At 35.1% G+C, this 24,823-nt stretch overlaps 1 protein-coding gene across 1 annotated transcript; it reads right to left on the bottom strand.

Moving 5' to 3' along the window:
- Window positions 1–533: 533 nt before the first annotated feature.
- On the bottom strand, window positions 534–24,112 carry Smp_162510 (hypothetical protein; the record flags this gene model as incomplete). Its single annotated transcript, XM_018789388.1, has 9 exons — window positions 534–718; window positions 2,528–2,684; window positions 3,874–3,957; window positions 6,160–6,431; window positions 8,626–8,774; window positions 10,791–11,053; window positions 11,619–11,894; window positions 15,271–15,452; window positions 24,042–24,112. The coding sequence occupies 9 exons, from the start codon at window positions 24,110–24,112 to the stop codon at window positions 673–675; spliced, it is 1,500 nt and encodes a 499-aa protein (XP_018654836.1). The 3' UTR covers window positions 534–672.
- Window positions 24,113–24,823: the final 711 nt, after the last annotated feature.

The raw sequence follows: 24,823 nt of genomic DNA, 5'->3' as shown, positions 1-24,823 counted from the left end.
GGCCGAGAGTGAGGAGAGTCCGCTCTCCCTCTCGAAATGCTCTCACATGACCGCGCGTATATAGCCTCTACCAGGAAGGTCCTACTCACTGCCTTCTCGTGACTGGGGTGTTTACAAAGTTGACAGGACGAAAAGCGAATGTCCGGCCCTTTAACCGTGTTGTTGGACACAGATAGTCCACCTAGGGGAGTTGGAAAACCCTGATTCCAAACCAATGGTGAACATGGGCTCCAGTATCCTGAAGGAACAAATGGCGTATGAATCAATCGTTGGTCAACGGCTACCATGGGACTGCATCTCCTCACGATGCTCCACTGCCTTATGGATCAGATCTTTAGGTCAAACGCTCCGAGTGTGGCCCCCTAAGAAAACTACCTGCTTCAGTCTGGGCACCTGGGCAGTATCACAGCCCTCACACAAATCAAATGAGATTTGTGAGGCGCATATTTATCTTGTGCTTCCTTGTACCAATATTTATGTGTTTAAATAAATAAATACATGGTGATCTATTGTAGGAACATAACAAATGTTTTGAAAATATAAATGATTTATTATAAGTAAATAAATAAATAAATGAGTTGATTATATATTTTTTGAATAAAATCTGGATTCCTGTCCCCTTCTTTTTCCTCTTCAATAAAATAATAGATGATATTAACAATAATTAACTGGTTACGATTCCAATGATAATGTGTTTGGAGCATATATAGGTAAAATTCTAAAAATATGAAATACAAATCAGGATGAAAATATAACCATGATCGAGTAGGCGCTTATTGGATATATAGAACGAAAATAGGTATTAGTTACTGCGATGAAGTGTTAATTCGGTAGTTCATGCATTTAACTTTTAATAAATAAAATGTATATTTGTATACCGTTTCCCAGTCAGTACTGATTTATGATCACCACTCCTCTCGGATATATATATTAGTGTGATTTAAACCAACCTAAATGTAAGGAATAAATACTAAGTCATTCTTAGTGAACGTTTGATGTTAACAGTATAAGCAGAGAATAGTTAATCAACCAATTAAATCTATTATTCGATTTCCTCAATAATGAAACCAACATGTAATTATTAAAGACGAAAATTTGTAAAGAATTAGAAGTATTACAAGTATTTATGAATAAATATAGTGGTAGTTTTCTAAAGAAATATGATAAGATTTCGAAAAATAATTTGTTTATTCAATGGCAAATGAGATTTCTCATTAGGACAGTAAAACGATGAATAAAGAGAAAACACATTTCTTTTAAATTAGGTTTTCAACGTAGCTCATCATGGAGGAGAATAGACCACTCACCAGGATTCTACATCCAACTCTGTTCCAAGCAACCCTTTACAGTTGCTATTCATCCTTTTTCATGTCTGCTCCCAATTCCCGACACAGTGTGTTCTCTAGTCTCCCTCTTTTCCGTTTCCCTTCACGATTCCAAGTTAGAGCGTGCTTCTCGATGTAGTTTGGTGATTTCCTCAGTATGTGTCCTATCCACTTCCAACGTCTTTTCCTAATTTTCTCTTCAGATGGAAGTTGGTTTGTCGTCTCGCACAGTAGGCTGTCGCTGATGGTATCTGGTCAACGAACATTGAGTATCTTACGTAGACAAGTGTTTATAAATTATTGTACCTTCTTGATGATGGTTGAGGTAGTTCTCCACGTTTCAGCTCCGTACAGTAGGACTGTCTTCACGTTAGTATTGAAGATTCTCGCTTTGATAGTGGTTGACAGTTGTTATGAGTTCTATATGTTTTTCAATTGTAGGAATGTTGCCCTTGCTTTGCCAATCCTCGCCTTTACGGCTACATCCGAACCCGCAAGTTCATTCATGATGCTACCCAGATAAGTGAAACTTTCCACCTCTTCCAGAGTTTCTCCATCAAGTATGATTGTGTTGGTGTTCTCCGTGTTGTATTTGATGATTTTGCTGACTGGTATATTTTATCATTTATATGTTAGTTTAGAGATATGATGGAAAATCAAATGAAAACAAGTAGTTCCTCTATCTACAAAAGAAATACGGTAATCATGTTTCTTTAATATAATTTTAGGTCTAGTATAAATTTTAAAAGCTTACTATATATCGAACAAATAAACTTTTTACTTCCCATCATATTCCATTTATTAATTACAGAATAATATAAATTATTCATGACTATGTTGCATGTTATTTAATTACAAAGAGGATAGATTAGTTCACGAAAGTAGATTATATCAAAAGTATGTGGTTGTTTACCAACTGTAAATCGGCTGTCTACCAAGTTATGTCTTCTAAAACGTTTATCTAGGTTATTTATTCAATAATTGAGAACCAGATGTACTACACTAACTATTTGACTGAAAAACGTTATATGACATCCTTTTCAGCATTCGATTCGGTATACTAGACGGCTGTGAAATAACAAACAGACCATATTATCACGTGTAACAGAGAATTTTGAAACATTGATGAAATTTAAGAAGTCATTATAATGTACAATTTTAAAATGTAAAACAAACTGTTCTTTTCCTTGTACGACACTTACAAGACTATTAAAGCTTCCAAAATTGTAAAAGAGGAGCAAACAAAAAATACCGATCCTTTGAAAGTGCTAACTGTCGAAGCGTATATAACTGGGAGAGCTACAAGACTAATTAATACCCCAAGGCGTTCCATTACTGCAATAACAGACATTACCATACCTAAAGTCAATGTTAAGAAAATTAAACAGAAGTGAATAAATTTTAAAAAAAATTAAATTTTTTGCGAACAGAAGATTAAATATCCTGAAAACATTAAATACATAACTGACAACTATATCGTATGATCCATTGAAAAAGGTTACAGTTATTAAACTAATTTCTGAACTTCAACTTACCCTGTGAACTGAAAACAATAAACAACTTAACCTTTAAAAGCTCAGTTTGTTTCTTATGAAGACTGAAACACGGCAATTTTGTGGTAATACTGAGTGTCCAGTAAATTAGATATCTATAGTTTAAACAATTCCTAAACAAATGCTTATTACACTACTAACAATTATCTGGTTCTTCAATGTTCCACGGGCAGCCATATTCTACCGAATTTACTTCAACTTGTATCATAATGGCTATATCAAAGTAATGTGCACAGGATGCACATATGTCAACAAAGGTTGATCAAAGCTCAACAACGGGAATAGTCAAACCATTTCAAATTGCATTATTGATAGAAGCCTTTTCAATGTGACGATCACAGATATCCATGACTTGTAGTAAAAATAAATTCTTAATACCATAACAAAATCCGATTAATCTTATCATCTCATAAAATTGAAGCATGGGAAGAGATTAGTAGCGTCCCATTAAGTGCCTGTGATATTCTCGTATGACAATCAAGAATACATACATTGAAGTATGGGATTTTTCATTACAAGACAAAGCAGCGAACGAGTGCTACAAGTTAAAATCCCAGGGAAATTCTCCTGCAAGATAGCACACTCGATTTAATTAAAAAACTAAATTTTGTTGAGAAAAGAGGCGATTTATTTGACTAGAACTTGTCTTACATTGTTTTATATTACTGCATTGTATTGTGAGTCAAGCTCATGAGTTGAGGCTACTCAATCACCTCATAAAAGTATCATCATATATAGGTTTGAATGCTCATGTGGTAGTATAGATACAACACACGTAGACTTAAATGAACATTGAAAACAAACTTACGATCCATAAGTTTATGTTTTGTAAAACTATATTTTCATTTTCAAAACAACCATTTTAATGAAGTTTTGTTCTCTGAGGTGAACAAGAACAAAGTACACATAGTTTGACGAAATAAACCATAATAATTCATCAGGAGAAACTAATCGATTAAAACAAATAAAACATACAATCGATATATAATCATCACCTTGTTTAGAGACTTCTGTCCATTTCGATATCACAGTTCGAAGTATGGATATTTGAAAACCTTTGACAAATCTTGGAATTGTAGCTGTATAATAAAAGTAAAAAAAGAGGAACAAGCTTAAAATAGAAAGAGTATTCGAAAAGATCATAAACAACAAAACAGGGAAGAGAGCATGATGGTAAAGAATAGTGGTGATGTATTTGCATCTCAGTATTACCGTTTACTCAGAGACTCGAACCCAGTACTTTTACCTCAAACGTTCAACGTGTTATCCCCTGAGCCACTTATAGCTAATAACTACATCAATCGACATTATATTGATTTCATTAGTAGCGAGAGTTTGGGTTACTGCGCTGTTGATAATCATAATTGAATTCTTATCAACGGGTGTAACCAACTAACGACGAAACACATGTCCTGGATACCAATGCTAGCGATAACTCATCTATCTGATAAAAATTGTGATGAAATAAGTCTCGAGACAATCCATACAGAATGCACATTAACCAATAAAGACTGATCAAATTCAGTTTGAAAGATCAACAATGGGATTATTGAAAGCCTTTCTAATATTAATGACAAAAAATGTGTTTTTCTCAAATTTACATATAACATGAAAATGAGCGGTAAGCTAGCATAAGATTACCTAGATATTTTTCTAAATACATTTGAATTATCCAATATATGTAGTCAATAAATCTATAGTACATATAAGCGAAAACATGAAAAAAGCAATTTAATTAATGTATTAAGGAACGAAGATCCACGAGTCCAGACTATAATTACAGTTTTTGTAAGTTTTCGTAAATAATATTGATTGAAACACTTATACTTTCTAGTTAAGAGTATTCAGGACCAGATTAATCAACGTTTATTTAGTATATACGTTTGTCAATTGGATACAAATATCATGATTACTGACAACAAGAAAATGTGAACCATTTTAGTTATGAATACACAATATGTTGATTGAACACATGGTGATTATTAAAAACATTTTTCACTGGTATATGTAATACTGACTGCATGCCTTTATATGTTTACACATTTACGGTGTACTTATAAGTACTTGTGTGCTATATTTTTTAACAAAGGACAGTGAGTTTATTAGATCTAGTACAATTCAACAAACACATTAACCAACTACTGAATACTAAATAATGCTAACTAAACTAGCATTAATATTGGAATTACAGTTGTAAGTCAGTAGTCGTCTTAGATAGAATGCTTTAGTCATGTTTTTACAGCAATAAAAACTCACATATCATCATACAGTTCAAAGCAATAAAAGTGAATAGTGATTAATTAATCCATGAATATCAGGTCATTTATAGAATAATCCTACTGTGGTGTGGTCTACTTATATCCATATAAGTAGTATATGGTGTTGGTCAGACATAGAATGTATTTTAGCAGAAGACCGATGAGGAAAGAACTGAAACGAAGCGCAATCGGTAGGAAAATGCACGAACAATGAAATTAGAGAAGAAACAGTGAAGATCGAGACTATTGGTTGTTAATTTGCAAATTAACTGTCCATTGTATGGTTTTCAGAATTTACTCAGATAGTTTGTAATTTTTACTTAAATACATTCGATTGTCCCCAGTCGTGTTCTGTTCCCTACACCACGACTAACTACTAACGAGAAAACATCTTAGGATATACGAAAGATGTTTATTTATTTAAACACATAAATATTGGTACAAGGAAGCACAAGATAAATATGCGCCTCACAAATCTCATTTGATTGGTGTGAGGGCTGTGATACTGCCCAGGTGCCCAGACTGAAGCAGGTAGTTTTCTTAGGGGGCCACACCCGGAGCCTTTGACCTGAAGGTCTAGTCCACAAGGTAGTGGAGCATCCTGAGGAGATGCAGTCCCATGGTAGCCGTTGACCAACGATTGATTCATACGCCATTTGTTCCTTCAGGATACTGGAGCCCATGTTCACCATTGGTTTGGAATCAGGGTTTTCCAACTCCCCTAGGTGGACTATGTGTCCAACAACACGGTTAAAGGGCCGGACATTCGCTTTTCGTTCTCTCAATTTCGTGAACAACACCCCCGCCACGAGAAGGCAGTGAGTAGGACTTCCTTGGCAGAGGCTATATACGCGCGGTCATGTGAGAGCATTTCGAGAGGGAGAGCGGACTCTCCCCACTCTCGGCCGTATCAAGGCCTTTGGGGACGATAAATGGATTAAACTTATGTGATTTATATTTTTTTCAAATTAAGCATTGAAAGTAATGGTAACGTAAATAGATATCCGATAAAAAAGACCATACCGCAATAAACCAGAATATTTGCTGTTGGAACAGTGAATGTAGAAGCTATGCCCATAATGATTTGATGAATAGAAAAAATTATAAATCCAAAAAATACCAACATAATGAGAAGAATTTGATCCACAGATTTTAAACGACTAAATAATGTTGTATTCATTCTATTTGATATTGATGCTACTTCGACATGATTAGTTGGTTGATGTTTATGAAACTTGACCATCATACTGACACATAATATAGACACGAATGTGCAGCATACGTCTCTTAAACCTCTGAACAAAAAAAGATAGAACATACTTTGATGTATAAGTTAAAATACAAGTGTAACGATCAATATAATAATACTCAGAAAGATTAAAGATTCATATTCGCTGGTAAACAGTAAAAATTCCTTTGGCTAAAATTCTCTGTTTATTCAGCAAAAGTGAACCATAATGTCCATAAAACATCAAATTCTTCTGTAATTCATAATTATTTATTTATCTAAACACAAGCGTTGGTACAAAAAGGCATTAGAGTATATATGTGCCACACGAAATCCATGGGGAGGTGGACTGAGATACTTGCTTGGTCGCTCGAACCGAAAGGGGCAGTTTTCTTGGGTAACCACTCACAGAGCCTTTGACCTAAATGCAGTGAAACAACATTAGGAAATGAGATCTCATGGTGGACGAAAACCAATAACAGGTTCAAACCCTATTTGTTTCCTTGGGATTAAGATATCTATGAGCACCATTGGTTTGAAATCAGAGTTTTCCTACTTCTCTAGGTGGATATCCCGTTCGCACCAACTCGGTCGCAACGCCAGACATTCGCTTTTAGTTTTCCAAACTTCGTAAAAAACAACCCTGCCGCAAGAAGGCAGCGATTAAGAACGGCATCCTCCAGTAAAAGTGGGCGCAAAGCAAAGTACATTGAGAAAAGCTTGCATTGATATGGATTTACAGCATGGGTACGATTGAAGGGAATCTAAAACTGACCATAGAAACATAAGTGAAATTTACCGATCCGTGTAAAAGTCAGTTAAAACCAAGACTCCTTCATCAACCAATATCGAAAAAGGGTTTGCATCGTATTACCTTATAGAGGGGAACCAAATAATACAATTTCGAAACAAAGACTAAAAGCAGCCGTTGTAAAAATATAAAATGCTGCGAAATTGAATACAACTGAGACGACAAAGCCTATGATTTCATATAGGTCTAAACATCACAAGTGCTCAAGAAAAAATACCAGTATGACTAGTAAAAGAATTACGAAATGAATCAACAGAGCCATACTTTTTCACTTAACAGATATCGAACATAATACCGTAATAGATGAAGTCTTCTCGGGTTCTGTATCAAGTCCTCATTTATTTAATTGAGCAAAATCACAGTTCTCATAAATAATGGACTTCATCCAAGTTGTCTCCAAAAAATCGAACCTTTGTATCAAAAAGAGGTATATTCGACTACCCTATCTACCATGGGCCACGAATGCGTCATCCTATACTTAAAGAATATAACAGACCTATACCCTGAATCTCTGTCGTCTCATGATTGATTTGCACATTCATTCTACTCAATTCATACCAATGTCTTATCTTAATTACATTTATATATATTACTTATTTTGACCATTCTAACATAATAATTATGGATATATAGCTATAGAGCTTGATGATGAAGTTAATGAAGACAATTGTTCGTTCAAACATTCTTTGTGTTTGAATATTATATTTTTCCTCTCTTATATTTTAAATCATCATTAATTCAACCTCTCATGTAATTGACCTTTATGAGGTTTCATATGTGTAAATGCTTTGACAGGTATGAGTATGATCAGACTGTTCGAAATATATGGTGCAAATACATCACATGTTTTAAGTGAATTCCATCGTCGCATTATACTAGCAAAAAGGGACTGTATTAGATCTAACAATGTATTTTCGAATGAAAATTTTCATTCTTCTGAAACATTTACCACATATCTAAATAGAATATTTAGAAGATCAAATGTTTAGATTCCAAGTAAAGACACAATTAGACATTCTCACCATCTTACATAGAATAATGAAGATGAAGTAAATATTAAGGTTTTTATCACGAAAAAATATCAGCTATAATGCTAAACTTTTTTGTAGACATACGGGTGAATGAATTTCATGCAAAAATCCAAAGAAGCGCTGTCTTAGATCTGGTTAGTTCATCCATAAAGTATAGTACCACCGGATTAAATTTTGTTTCAAAGTAAGGGTTTTAAGATTTGGACTTGGTGATTGAACAAGAGCTTTAGGCACATGTGAGGATAGGACAACAGAGTGAAAATGACAAATCGTTTTGACTGATCAAGGTAGTATCGCTGAAATTACCAATATGCTATAGACATATGATTTATGAATTACAATGCTTAGAAAATCAGTTTCCTAAAGTTACAAAAAACTGGTTTAAAAACTGAAATACACTCCAGTACACGTAAACTTACGTGAACAAACCAACTGCTTGTGCATCCCACAGAAAAGGACTACTCATTAAGTAAAGATATAAATATTGTATATCCGTAATACCAGAGATGGAAAACATGAAAATAATGACAATTATTACTATATGAGTACGAGGTAGTTTTGATATAATCTGAAAAACAATTCAAAAGCACTTATATATAGGTAAAGGGATTATATTAAGTCATGCAGATATATATATATATATATATATATATATATATATATATTACCACCACTACATTAACTACTTCTATGAATTCGGTATTCATCTAGTTGTGCTAATGAGTTATGGCAACTTGGACCGATGCACATGTATGCCTGATTCTACGTTGTAGCTGACTGACTGACTGATATGGGGACCTGGGCAGTATCACAGTTCCGAATCATTATTGTTCCGACTAATTACCGATCCAGCTATATTCACAGTTTAAATGACTTTCTAAATTCACAGTTGTTAAAACTAGATCATTAATAAAGACACGTACATAACAGCATTATCATTCATGATCATTCAGAAGAATCAATAGGTCTTGACCGTTTCTTAGATCCGTATGTGCTTGGGTATAAACATGTCAGTTTCAAAATAATGAGGTCAATTAACTGGATTTATTACTGTTTGTAACTGAACGATTTATCAAACTTAGTGCATGTAAACCACATGATGTTTAATTCCAAAGTTTAAATAACATCATACGATGGTAAAATACCCTTTGTGTTCCGGTATATTTATCACACTTTATAAAGGTTATTTAAACACCCAGACTAACTTTAAAATAATTGTTCAGTGAACATTGTTTGTTTACAAGGTAACGATACGTGATTACTTTCTATTAGCTGATAAGTAAGAAGTTCTGTACATAAAAACACTATGAACGAAAGCATTGTAATAGCTGGATCTAGTTACAAAGCTTAGTTCGGCAGGTACAAGAGTTGAAGGGCTTAATTCGGGTCAGAGACGAAAACATTATTGTTTCCGATGTAGTTAAACCACGTGTTGCTAACCTATTTAACCGTATTAATAAGAGAAAGTTTGAGTTGAATTTCATATTTCAATGACTTGTGAATATCCAGAGCCATAACCCGAATATTATGTAACACCAGTTACAAAATGAAAAACTGCTTCAATGGTCTTAGAAAGAAATCAGTCACCACGCTTAAGCGAGTAGCATAAAGCTCAGAATGATGGAATTGGTAACTTACGCGAATGGTTTTGATTTTGTTAAGTTCCATGACCTAGACCGTTTAAGTGCGGAGCTTACATTATCATTCATCACATCATCAAGACACTAGTTTATTAGCGTTAAATTAGTTCAACTCTTGTTTTTCTATTGACTGTCTTGATCAGTTTCAAGGTGAGAGCAAACTGTTTTTTAATAAATAAAGGGGGTTGAATTTTCGTATGATCAAGGTCCCAATAAAACTTAGTAAACACCTTTTAACGCTTTCATACAGCACCGCAAAAGCCGTGTTAAGATAAATCGTACGACTCGTTTCAAACATATGTTTGACAATTGAGAATATTGCCTAGAACGACTATGAAAGCTCCGTAATTAAGTCATCTAGCTCATAGAACTCAACAACAGCGAAACAAATGTTTGATAACATGGGAAACGTAGAGTTAATCAAATTTAAACAATATGATGAAAAGTATAATGCTTTAAAGTACTCCCCAAAAAGAAATTAGACGTTCAAACTTTAATTATTTGAATTAAACAAAATGGTGATTTGTGAAGCATCCAGTTTCTTGAGGACATGTGATATTGTTCTTCTAGTTAGTGAAGTAGTGACTTTAGTGATCGATATATCTGACTTCCAATTAGCAAGGGTGAGAACGCCGACTCATTTATTTTTATTGTATCATTAGACTTCATAAAAAATAAGATTTAAAGCTGAGTACTTGATAAAGACTACCTTACTGTTTGTTATTCCAGTAAACATCACATTATTATCTAGTTTATAAATTGTTTCCTTGAAATTAGATGGAAAGATGATGAAGATAGGATCTGATGCTATGATGTGAACTAGTAGGCTAATGCCAAGCCAAGTATACTGTTAAACAAATTCTATTTAATTAACCTTTGAAAATATTAACAGGAAGTTGTCATGCACTGAAAGTATAATGCATAATTTAAAATAACTCTCTTACTTTTAGCTTATTCATACAGCTATTTTCAGATTGCACGTGAACTGAATAATTACTAGAGGGTTCTTGATGCTTACTAGTTTCATCATGAATTATTGGAGTTGTAATGCATAATTCATCGGATGAATTTTCAATATCTATCTGTTCAACTTGTATTGTCTTTACACTGGTTTCAGGTATGAGAAATAAAGTAATCACTGAAGGAATAAGAAAGGCTATACAGGTTAGCATTGTTATGTAGAAACGATAATGTTGAATCATGAAACCTGTAAAAGATAGCGGAAACACCAATGGACATAAGATAAACACCCAGTAATAAGGGGAATAGCAAAAATTGCTTTGTTAATAATTTTACCTTGTCTACAGTGTTCAGTAGAAGCTGATTAATTTAATTATTTACGATTACAGAAAACATTTATTTGCTATAGAGCTACCGATGAGCTTGTGTTATTCTGTCTTACAATAAAGTTACAACTTAAATAGCTTTAAAGTAAAAAGACTGTTTTGCTGAATTACGCAATTTTATTTGTCAAGTTTTAATCACAAACTACTGTGATAAAATCTAAAAAGCAACGAAATCAAGTGCACATACCATGTTTAACATGACGGAGTAAATTAGTCATAGACAACGTAGAAAACGGTACAAACGCCCATACTTTTCATGTGATCAATGATTAGAAGAGGAACACATTATACACTAGTCCATAATAAGTAAAACTACCGTGAATTATCTCTTGTCAAAATTATATAATATATACACTATGAAACTACCGCTAGAAACAAAATACTTTGTAGCAATTAATATTGATTTAATATACGTTAACTTGTTACCTGTTAGTGCATTTGCAAATGCCATTCCACAAGTGATTACACCATCGAGTAAAGTAAATAAAAGCCAACGTTTTTTTACTATTTTTTTTGTCTGGGTTACCGAATTCATATTTTCGTCGGATATTAATACTATTTCACCACATGATTTTTGAGTTAGATCAGCTATACAAGCAAATAATTGTGCTGAAACTGATAACAATCCACCGCCAATAGATCCTTCTAATAATTCAGATACAATCAAACTCCAGGGAGAAAAATTGAAAAATACGACAATACCTTCAACAGGCATAGAAAAATAAATAATAAGCAGAGCAGGTAAAATATAATTACGGGTAACTTATATTGTCAGATTTCTTCATATGAGGATGTGTGAGAATGCTGATTGCAAAAAAGCACCACAGATGCTGTTGTTGTTCCGCACTACAATATAGTGTTCAGCTTGGAAAAGGGTAAGAAATATGTTCGGTGCGCATTTCCAGACTATACTTCTGCCTTTGACTCTATGCCATGACAACTACTACTTAACAAGTTTATCAGCGTCAACACTGAGAGCTGGATAACCAACTGGCTGCGTTCCTATCTCTCTGGAAGAGAACAGTGCACTGTATATGGAGAAGAGTGTTCAACATCTCTAATAATTCATTAAAGTGTGCCACGAGGGGCATTTCTTTATCCTCTTCCTTTCTCTGTTTTTCTACATGACCTACCATCTCCAACAGGAAACACATTTTGTCAAACACGAGGACGATCTCAATTTCTACCTCAACACATACACTTGAAATGAATGTTATTGTTGTACCCCGAAGAGAATTATGAATGGTAACTTCTGAGAACCGTTTATGGACCAATATTATGCATCGTATAATCGCTATATAACTAAACTATTCGTATTCGTATCCCCCTCATTATAAGCTTTATTTTGAAATATAAACTATTGTTATATGATTTACCATTCCTGAGTTATCCCCAGTCTATTAATTACTGTGCCCCCTAATCAGAGCCATATTTGGTCAAGTCTTCTACAAATGATGTTTCCTATTTTATGGTACGATGTGGTCTGTTTGGTATATAAACCCAGTTTGAGAATGATTTATATCACAGAGGCTGTTTTGAACTTAACTGGTTGGGCTAGGCAGAAGCAGGACCGACAAGTGTTGTAGACTGCTCGTACGGATTACGTGTATCATTCGTCCGATTGATAAATCACTCCTCTCTAATTGACCGTCAAACAAGTCATAACAGTTATTTTCACTTGTTAAACGATGATCTGTTGTTAGTGGTCGTACACTTAATCCTTCTAAATGTCAAACTGTTAACATTAGCCTGGGGCACGAACAACACCTAAACACCTCGTTGGAATCCTATAAAGCTTTTAATATTGGAAATTCTGTAGTAAAAACTGTGTCAACGGTCATTTTTCTTGGTATGAGTTTTTCCTGTGGTCTCTCTTGTTTTTCTTACGTTTTAGTGTTATCGAAGAAAGTTTTCCGTCTGACTTACTATATAAAGAGGCTGTATTTACTTTTACGATTTCTTGGTACCTGCATAATAATATTTTTCCTTACTGCTCTCCATTATACTTCCTCAGGTTTTTGAGATAAGATTTTGCCGTATTGAGGAGAGTGTTGAAAGCAGTTAGCGAAGCGTGTAGTGAATCGTTTTAAGTCATTATTAATACGATTGTGGATAGATATTTAAAATCTTGCAAACCTCTAACAAGTGTTATCAGATACTGACCATCCACTTCATTCATATCTTTCTCCTTGTATATCATCTAGTAAGACGAGGAGCTAATACATTACAATCCACGCACCCAAACAAAGACATAAAAGCTCTACAATGCCTTATCTAGCAAATATATCATATGATGAACAGGTTGTTAGAGTTCGCCTATTCAATAACTTTTGTTCTTAAACATGTTTCTAATTAAAATGTCGTACAGATTTTAATCTTAATGAAAAGCATTTCATTTAATTCCAGGTAGTTTATTTACTTAATTTATGTATATATGTATGCAGTAACCAGTTTTTTTGTAAAAGAAACCTGTTAAAATACTTTTTGCTGAGAATTCTATATTCTACCAAGCATATAATATTGAATAAAGCCATTAATAGTAATAAGAATAATCATTAACGGTAGGTAAGTGAACAATTTACAGTAAGTACTGAATGATTATAAAGAAACCGCTTGGTAATTATCTAATGGACGATGAACATAAGGTTAAAATATGGTAGTCTGTAAGTTGGACAAAAATGGTGATTCTTTATCACTCGTGCCAACAGAGATGCATTCTGAGTGGCGCATCCTCTTTGATAGGCCCGAATGGCTATGTTAGAAATGTTCAGACTTCTACTGTTAGCTTGTGTAACTTATTATGTTGTAATTTCATGTGTACGATTGCAAATTTGTTTTCTTTCCGCCTAATCGCAATACACTATTAGTCCTTTCATTTCATTACTAATTAAGAGATTTTCGTCCAGAAAGCAACTAAACGACTATATCTCTAAGGTATTTGTAAACGTGTACGGGCCCCAATAACTGTATACATAATTAAATACATATGGTGGATTTGGAAAGTTCTCCGATCCGTAGTTTGGATTAATTTGAACTAGGTGACGATAATAAGTCAACTTTGTTTGATTTTTTACGATAGTTGGTGTTAAGATTATTCACCTTTATTATAAAGATCTTAAAGATTCTTGCTAAGGGCTGGAAAACAAGAAAGTATTTTAATCAAACTGTTGCATGATATTCATTCTAAAAGGGTTTCAGATTTTCCTCAATAATACATTTGAAGAATTCATTTGAAGAAGAGTGTGAAAATTAGTCCAAACAATTAACATTGTAGGCAACCCTGATGCCTTGAATATTAAAGTATTGCACACCTAAGTAATCAATTTTCAATGATGGAAGTAAAGTGGTAAGTCAATTATTTAATTTACTTACACACCAGGATACAATTAAAAGGTGAAGTTTATCAGATATATGTGATATATATGAGTGATAAATTTAGAACCATCTAATCACACATCTACACGTTAAAGCATTTATGTACGACAAATAAAGGTTAACTAGACAAATCAAAAGATAAAGGAAAAACAAAGATAATGAGGAAACCAATGTGAATCACACCACTGAATAATAAATCAACATTGCCAAAGCAGTTTCGATGTAAGTTCACATTGTTTTTGAACACACACGAGGGGTTTGAAATCCCATACGGTTAGGTCATAAACAAACCTAAGTACTCGACCCAGACAATTTTTATACGAAAGCGCAAAGGCTGAGCTAGGATCAATCTGCTCTGAATGGGTCGGTTTAACACATTTATTTCTATAGCTATTTTGGTATATTTCCAGACAATAACTTACAAATCACGTGTGGACATAAATACATGAAAAGGATAACTAATCGACTTTGAAGTGGTTTAGTCCACCTAGTTCATAATAAACTACTGAGAAGGTAGTTTTACCAATAGGTCTGCTTTGACCAATTTAAACATAGGTTCACTGAAAACCAATCGTAGTATGTTGTGATTGTCTGAATGCTGTAGCATCACTGAAATAGGCAACAACTTCTGGTAAATTCATGCATGACCCAATATATAACAAAATAAAGGAAAACAATCCAAGAGATTTATTGTATAACCTACAAACAGCTAAAATTCGTAAAGCTTCTCCTAATACTATAATTCCCAACGTCAATTTCCGACCATAATTATCCGATAGGTAACCAATGATTAGTGTTGAGAAAATCCCAGTCCCAATACCCAGCAAATTTTTAACAGACTGTATAGAAGCAGCTTTCTTTTGTGCATCTTGCAGTCCATCCGTACTAAAAAAAAGCCAAATAAACCAAAATCGTACCGTTGATTTTGTGTCAAATATAAAAAACAAAAGTTTTTGTCTGGAAAATTCTTGGAAAATTTCAAAAAAGCTTTTAATAATAAATATATATTTTTCGTTATATCCCAATCAGTATTCAAATTGTATTCCTGAAGTTTCGTGACTTAATGTAAGCTGCTTGTTCAGAGTAAACAAATAACTGAAATGAAATTACCACATGTTTAAATAGTACATTAAGTCACGCAACGTCAGAAACACAATTCGCCTACTCATTGGGATATAACGAAAGATATATTTATTATTAGCTTTCTACCCAACGCTCAGTTTATTTGAAGCTGTCAATTCCAACCTCGGCATTAATATCTACAAGAGCTTTTGCTTTATCTTCTTATACTGCTTTGGGCAATACAAATATTGCTTTAGGACTGACCTGCAGTAGTAGGAAGTGCGGTAGTTGAGAGCGTCGATCACGTAAGGTTGAAGAATAATTAGTCCTGGCGGGTGGAGGTCTGAAGGAATCTGGGAACGAACTCATAAGGCTTAGCTGGCATTTGCCAACTTAAGTCATTTGTGGAGTACGCGAGATAATCGTCTCACAACCAAAGAGAGTGTATACTGCTCAGCAGTCCACTCGATTCTACTTTACGGCTGTGAAGCATGGTCTACGAAGGCAGAAAACATGCACAGATGGAAGGTTCTTGATCATAGGTATTTTTAAAGCACTGCTCGCATGTTTTTAAACGACCGAGTAAGAAATGTTGAGGTTAGGCACAGCTTACTTCCTTAAGGTTGATGAGGCAGTGGATCCCCATCAACTGAAGATGAAACACATGTTACATATGTCTAACTGTCATCTACCTCGATGAGTCAAGCTAAGGAAAGTGAAACCAAAACGTGACATCAGTCTGTATAATTATTCAGTATTTGTATGATCCAAGTTGGTAGACTACCTCGTTGAGATCCGCATGTTAATCGCGATCAATAGATGAAGACTTTGGATGACAAGGTCCAAAATCACTCACAATGGTGTAGATGCATTCACTCTTATCTTCCTCTTGATCTTAAATTTAAGTATCTTTTTTATATATACCTTTCCATTGTCTTTTAAAACCACATCCCAAAGGTTTATACTTTCTTTTTACTAGCGCTACTATATTATTTTGATCTATTTTGTTAGTTTTATCTCAATGCATTAATCTGGCATGATAACTTGGCCAATTCACATCTGCGCCAGTCTCTATATTGATGATATTTAAGTCTGTTGACTTATGAGTTTTAAAAAGTACATGACGAAATAAGTAGCTAAGTGTATAAAGTAGATTTTCATGACTTTTGGGACAAGTGAAGAATTGATTATGTTGAAATTCAAGACATGAAACAAACAAAATGTATTATGAAAAGAGCCTATATATTCTAATGCTTAGAATAAAAATGAATGTAATGCCATACTTCGATAGTGCACGTTTACACAAATGTCCTTGGGTGTAACGGTTCGGATCATTCCGTTGTTGATATTTTGACTGAAATGTGATCAATGTTTGTTGGGATCTGTATATCCTGTGAGTATTATCTTGATACAATCATTACGACACAAGTTTTCCACATGTTTTACTTCTGTTGGCCAAAAAGAGATTTCGACAATTACCTTGAGAAGTAAGAAACTATTGAGTCTCTGAGCAGTACTATACGGTTAAAAAGAACAATGATTTATCATGATGAAGATTATATGTCAACTGTATTACTAGTAGATAAAAATAGTATGACGTTGCGCCGATTTTTGAACAGGGATATATCTAGTAGATGAGTCTATTATCAAGATATTGAAAAAGATTTGTTATCTATACACCATGTTTTGATAAAAAAGACAATTGTACAGGGTGACTTAACACTTGTTGGATGCAAGTGATACAGTCAGGGTGGGAATCTTCATTACAAGGTTGCATAGGCTGAAGTGTCTTTAAAAAACAGAGACCACAAAACAACTGCCTAATCTTTATTTAGGATGACTTAAAAGCGCTTTCGTTAACCCATTTTCAAAAAGGATGTCCCTCAGAGTTTCAGTTATCGTGAAAATTGCATTAATATCCAGATGTAAATTAAATTCCATTATTCTTCATTTTCTAATATCAGTCAATTTGCGATAAAATGAGAGGATGTCAAGATCAATCACGTGAACCCCTGGCAAATGCTCTAAAAATACCCCACTATGCATTTATTATTACTAATGTTCAGACTCACAAGTCACTTTTATTCGCCAACCAATAGTCGATTCCTTGGTCAGATAGACAACTGTAAAAAAATAAACAATCGGATAAAACAAACGGCTTAAAATTTACATAAAGCACAGCTCAATGTTTAAAATATTAATTCAATTTCTAATGGTTTGGATAACGAGCTGGCTTTTGAAGTGAACGGAACTAGGTTCAAGCCCCAGAGAAAGCATCAACTCTTAGATTCAAGTACATTCAGCTGACGAATCCTAAATAGAACGTAACAAGTGTCCTGCATTCCACTGTTAGCCACATTTCATCCAGTTTAAAATACTAGTTAAAAGTTATCAGATTAAAAAAAAAAATAGAAACAGCAGTTAAAGTTAGTCGCGTTGAAGGAAGACTATGGATCTAGTGAGGTAATACATTTAAATAGATCATCCAAATGATATGTGACAAACAAAACTGAAGTATTTTAATGCTAATTTTTGATTTCATGTACATTAAGTTCTGTATTTATAATGTTAATTAAAAATTGATGACAAACATTAACTGAAGTGAAATAAATCTTATCGTAACTAGTTACCTGTCATCAGACTATAAATCAGTACTTTATACAAATTGTTTATTTATGTAACATATTCCACTGTTATCACTTACTCATACACTGCATTGATTGATTTAATGTTTTGATATATCCATATAAATACTATTGTATATCAAGGCCTAATGAACATCTAATTGTAAACAATACTGTTCGCTTATGTTTCTCTAAAGACATATACTAAATCATACGAAAATTAATTAAAACATCCATAAAATAATAATAACGCCTAAATATAAATTGATTTACATATATCCATAGCCTGGACCCAGATTGATCACATCGCGATCGGCTACCACTGGCGTGGTTGTGTACAAGACTGCCGCTCCTTTTGGAGTACCTATCTTGACTCCGATCATGCCCTGGTCTGCGCCAATCTTACCTTACTTTTCAGTGGCCAACGAACTGATCATCATCAACGGATTGATGTCAGTAAATTGGTTTTAACTTCTGTTGCAAGTAAGTATCGAACCCAGCTAGCTTCTAGGCTAGCTAACATCCCACCGAAAAGTATAGATGAGCATTGGTTACAACTGCACGAAAATGGCGAGTAAAGTCGCTTGCGGCATCGTGAAATGTCTCGCTTATAAGCGCTGGGTTTCTTCAGGCTTTTTACAACTCATCGAAGCCCGTCGATCTACTCGGGGTGACCGTGAGTTTGACCACAAACGAAGGCTGTTACACAATGAAATTGGGCAAAGCTTGCGTAAGGACCGAGAAGCCTGGTGGTCGGAGCATGCTAATGAGCTGGAAGCAGCAGTTGTATCTGGTAACTGCTGGAAGCTCTTCCAACTCATTTGAGCCACTGGCAGCAAGAAGTCTGGTATGAGTGAAACAATCAGTGAGGATGACGGGATGTCGATCACTAACATCTATCTACATCTTGGACGGTGGGCAGAATTCTTTGAAGAGCAGTTCAACTGGCCTGCTGCTCCTGCAACATCGATTAGATTGTCCTGTCCTCCATGGCCGGTGACGACTGCCTCATCAAATGAGGCTGAAGTCGGCAAGGAACTCCAACTCTTGAAGTGTTACAAATCACCTGGACAAAATGACTTACCTCCAACTCTTTTTAAAGATGGTGGTGACTTTCTGGGTAAGGAGTTGGTTGAGTTGTTCACAAAGTTTTGGGAGCTAGAGAATGTTCCAACGTCATGGAATGAGTCAATGGTTGTTCCTATCTTTAAGAAAGGTTCACGTCGTTTCTTTAACAACTACCAGCGGACAATTCTACTTCCGATCGCGTCCAAACTATTGGCTTTTGTCACACTTCGTAGGTTGTTCAAAACCCAAGAAAGATTGACTCGCGAGAAGCAGGCTGGATTTCGTTCTGGTCGAGAATGTTTTGATCATGTTTTCACCCTCCGCCAAATGTTAGAACACCGTCATACTTATCAAAGGCCAACAATCGTAGTGTTTTTTAACATCAGGGCCTCCTTCGATTCGTTGGCAGGACTGTTCTCTGGGATTGTCTATTGAAGAAGGGTGTGCCTGAGAAGTTCATTAACATCTTAAAGGGCCCTGTATACAAATACCTCAAGCAGAGTGAGGGCATACAACCACCTTTCTCCATTGTTCCATTCAGGCAGTGGAGTTAGGCAGGGTTGCCTAATCTCATCATCTCTCTTCACCTTTGCTATCGATGATATTCTGGAAACAGCGCTGATGGGTGTAAGTAATGGCGGTGTGGATCTGTTGCCTGGAGAAAGACTTCTCGACCTTAAATATGCGGATGATATTGTCTTACTGTGCGATAATGCTCAAGCCATGCAATCCGCACTCAATCAGTGTCCGCAGGTACGGTATGCGCTTTGCATAATAGAAGTGCAAAGTACTTCTACAAGACTGGCAGGATTCTAATCCTGTACTCACCCTGGGTGGTAGGCAGATTGAAGTAGTCGAGAAGTTCATGTATCTGGGTAGATGCAGAAGTGCTGATGGTGGCGTGAGTGGTAAGATCAGTTCACGTATAGTAAAAGCCAGAGCGGCTTATGCCAATCTGGGCCATCTTTGGCGCCTTCGTGATGTTAGTCTGGCTGAAAAGGTCGGATCTACAACACGTCGGTGAGAGCAGTTTTGCTCTATGCTTGTGAAACCTGGCCTCTCCGAGTTGAGGATGTTAGACAACTCTCTGTGTTTGACCATCGTTGTCTCCGAAGGATTGCTGACATCCAGTGGCAACACCATGTCAGTAATGCAGAGGTTCGGCAACATGTGTTCGGGTACAGAGACGATAATTCAATCAGTGTCACCGTCTTGCAACACCAACTTCGGTGGCGTGGACATGTTCTACGAATGTCGTCCCATGGAATTCCACGTCGTGCATTATTTGCCGACTCTGGGACTGGTTGGAAAAAGCGGGGAGGTGGTCAGTGTATGACATGGTGTCGTGGTATGAACGAAAGCTGCAAAGGGCTGGCTTCTGTTTGTCCTTCACGACTCCCTGGCTGGGGTCCGAGAGATGGTGCAACACAGTGGCTAGAGACGTTATCAGATATGGGTCAGAATAGAAGCCAATGGCGATCCTGCTATAACCTTTTTTACTTTCTTCATTACGAGTAGTTATAACTTATTTAACTGAAAGAGTTCTTCTGCTTTTACATTTCTGTTTCCCCCATTATTACTCTTATCATTACACTAACATACACTAATCTATAGTTGTTATTGTTTCCTTCCCTTTTTTTCTTATATGCACCTTACCCCTTTTTCTCCCCCCATTTTCATTGTTTCGTGTGGCGCATATATATCTGGTGCCCCCTTGTACCAATATTTATATGTTTAAATAAATAAATAAAATATCCATAAACGTTCAATAGTATTAAGATCATATTAACAAGCATAAGATGTATAATCCAGTCAGTTTATAAGGATAGTATGAACTAGACTAGAGCAAAATAATTCTAAAGGAAAATTTTCGCCGAATCCCTTTCATTCATTATTAAACGAAACTTCATTTTATGTTTATGAATTGTGTTTCTAGTAAGATATCCCAGTGCAAGAAAGTTTCAGACTAAACAGACTGTGCATAGTAATAACAGATGAATGTTTCTAATTATAAAATTTGACTAATAACAATTTTCTGTACGACTATTAACTTTACTGACAAAATGACGTTAATCCAAACTTTTCATGACTATTAAGTCTGTAATGTAAGCTTGTAAATGCATGTCACGGTCATAATATTTTAAATAGAGAGCGTTTTCCTTAATATCAAAAAGCGTATAATTGAAACACTTACTACTATTGATATAAATGTCATACCCGCTAAACAATTTAATAGTCATCTGGAGTCAGCAGCTCAGTGAATAATAAGCTGGAAGTTCAAAATAAAAGGCAATGGATTCGAGTCATCGCGTAAATACAAACACCGGTGTGAAAGCACACTCAACTGACGAGTCCCAGATAGGGTAAAACAGGCGGCCTGGGTCCCACTGCTAACAACAAGCCATTTATTCTACATAACGTGACAAAATGACTATATTGAGGTGATCCAGAAAGGATGAACGTCAAAAGTCAGTCTCTAATACCAAGGCCTCACCACTAACGACACAAAATTACTTTTTTACGTTGTTGATCATTCTGTGTGTCTGATACCAGTGGCACAGAAAGAAAGACCATCAGAACTTGATGCACCTTAGAAAATCAATCAAACGTGAGATTTAACACGTGAATTTTATTTTTTATATGGGGCAAAAGCCTAAGTTATTTCTTTAATTTTATGTCACCGATTATTTAAAAATGCATTTTGTCGTCAAAAGACCTAGGAAATCTAAATAAAATACAGAAGACCTAAAACCTAATGCCAATTTTCAAACAAATAAGGGCATAATAATATCTAAAAATCACCACGGTAATTACTGGATGCATTTTACACTGAAATCCGACCGTTCATAAGAAAACTTATTACTATTTGGTGCGGTGTAGATTATATGAAATGTCTTTACACTTAATAAATAATCAGTGCGATTTATAAATCATTTCAAACTCAGTCTATAGGTGCCAATAAAGTGAAATGAATTGCATGCATACAAATACGAAAGTAACATTTACATGATTCTTGTGATTTCGAAAATATGTAGTGTATATAATAGAAACTAAAAACAAAATTGAGGAACTGTAACCCCATTTTCCAAGTCCATATTTCAGCCTGCATCGGTGGTGGCAGAATGTATTTTGTAAACTCATCTCAGAAGAATTAGGAACCAGTGAACAAAACTTTTTAAAAAAATGACACTTAGAACCATACTTGCAAACAGTTACAATTACAACTCAAATTATTGATCAGTATAGTAAAAGACCTCAGATACTGCTATAAATCCAATCAAAATTAAGATTATAGCATCAAGCCAATATGAGCTGACTCACATCATTTATCGATTTTAAAAGTTCATGTTGTATCCGAAGATTAAATTATGGGTAAAGTTTAGGGACTACTTATGGATTGTTACTATAATATTTATTCTGATTGCATAACTATTAAATAACCAGATTATATTTATATTTCTCTTATAAGCTTATTTTTGACCTGTTGGCTATTATACCATTTACTGTCCTCAACTTATTCTCAATCTGTTGGTTACAGTCTCACACTCGCAGCCACTATTAGCTTGATCTTGTATAATTATTGCTTTTCATTTTATAGTGTAATGCGATCTGGTCTGCCTGTATATAAAACAGATATCCGAAATATACGACTCATAAAGCGCAGGCTGATATTTGTGTTCTGGACTAAACCAGGCTGGGGTAGGAGAGATGCTACTACACAGAAGATCAAAAAGGATTATGAGTTGACTCTAGGCTGATAGTGCTGGTCGACGCGTTAATTGATTTATGACGAGGACAAGATCATACAGGTCATTTTGTCACGTGGTATTCGACGGCCCATATGACATATCACTTGGTGGGTAAACAATAACGTAAACTGAAGTAGAATATAAATCAGACAACAAATTTTCGTTTCTCCAAGATAAACAAGGCCTGAAAACTTCGGAAATCATCCAATAATTATGAAATAAGTATGTAAACATTTGATTGCGCTTCTTGTTTTTAGCCTGTTGAGCGAAAAATGAAATGTTATTGATAAGAACACAAACGATAATAACTGATAATTGAAATTCCAAAGGTGAATTTACACAGAAACTTATGTACCGATACGGGATATCAGAAAGCTATCAAAGATAATGAATACACTGATTGTACTACGTCTTACCTGTAGTAAATAAACTGATCACTTATGAAGAATGACATAGATACAGAAACGAATACAGATAATGCCAGAACGTCAAGATTTAAAACGACTTTCGTTTCGTTAGAAATGCGCATCTTCAGCCTATTTACAACGAATCTAAAAGAGAAAAGAGCTGTACGTTTTTTTGACGAGATTCCTATTGGCTTCAAATCAATATACATCTCATTTTAACAATAAATGGCAGTGAGTATTGAGTTACTCATTATTACCATCGTTCTCCCTTGGGTTGCAGGCCTCTCTAGACAATTAGTTCGCATAAAAATTGTATGTCTTTTTTGAAATGAATTAATACGTAAATGAACGTTATATCTGTCTGGAATAACTAGCGAATTTGAGAATGCATCGAAGAACAATGCTTTTTGTGTGCACAGTCCTCTTAAAGCCTTATATTTAATGACAATTAAGATAATCAACCCTGATACAACACAAGCCCACACAGACGGAAATAAAGGAAGGTTTCAATGGAATAAAACAGCTGAAATGCAAAATTTCCTTCCTCGTGTGTAGCCTTGTTACCTTTGTTTATTGGGCATAGTGTCGAGAACAAGCGTCGTTTGACTACTTAATTTGCCCTTGATTAGAGACATATTCTACACTTGTCTACTTTACTAACCCGAAAACAAATACTCGATTCTACAGACGTATTTCTATTTTTCCCACGACTTCGTATCACAACATAAATTATTTGATTACAAAAACACATGTTAAGTAGGCACATTGTGTTCGATAACAGTGTCGAAATAAGATTTCCTTACAGCTATTTAAAAATTTTCGATGAAAATATACACTAAGTATAAATGGCACATGGAATATAATGGGACTGAAATTCCTTCTAACTGCTTGATAATCTAGTGCGCGTAAAATTCGAAACCCAAAATAAAAAAGGGACGCATTCCGGAACCCAAAATCGCAAGGCTCGATCGGTTTCCAGCGCGAAAGATGACCCAACCTCCCAAGTCGTCCTGAACCTTCCGGAATCCCACAGTACGCCTGACGCGACTGTGGTTACTACTCCAAAGAACGTTGACGATTGGGTACGGGTCGTAAGGAAAAAACGGCAAAATGATGTAAAAGGGAATCCTACCCCCATCAAAAGGGTCGAAAAGCCGAAGTCTGATCACAGCGACAGATCACTCATTTTCCATAGAGTCAAGAAGAGTGACAGCTCAGAACCGAAAGCTCGTTTTGAGCATGACATTGTGTTGATAAAACAACTACTCAACCAAGTTATGCCCCAAAACATCTCCGGAGTCACCTTGCTAAAGGTGTATAGACTAGGAAACCTGGCGCATCTGAAG

This window comes from Schistosoma mansoni, chromosome W (assembly GCF_000237925.1).
Source record: "Schistosoma mansoni strain Puerto Rico chromosome W, complete genome".
Taxonomy (NCBI): domain Eukaryota; kingdom Metazoa; phylum Platyhelminthes; class Trematoda; order Strigeidida; family Schistosomatidae; genus Schistosoma; species Schistosoma mansoni.
Note: the sequence above shows the minus strand (reverse complement) of the source record. Positions and strands in the feature narration are given on the sequence as shown.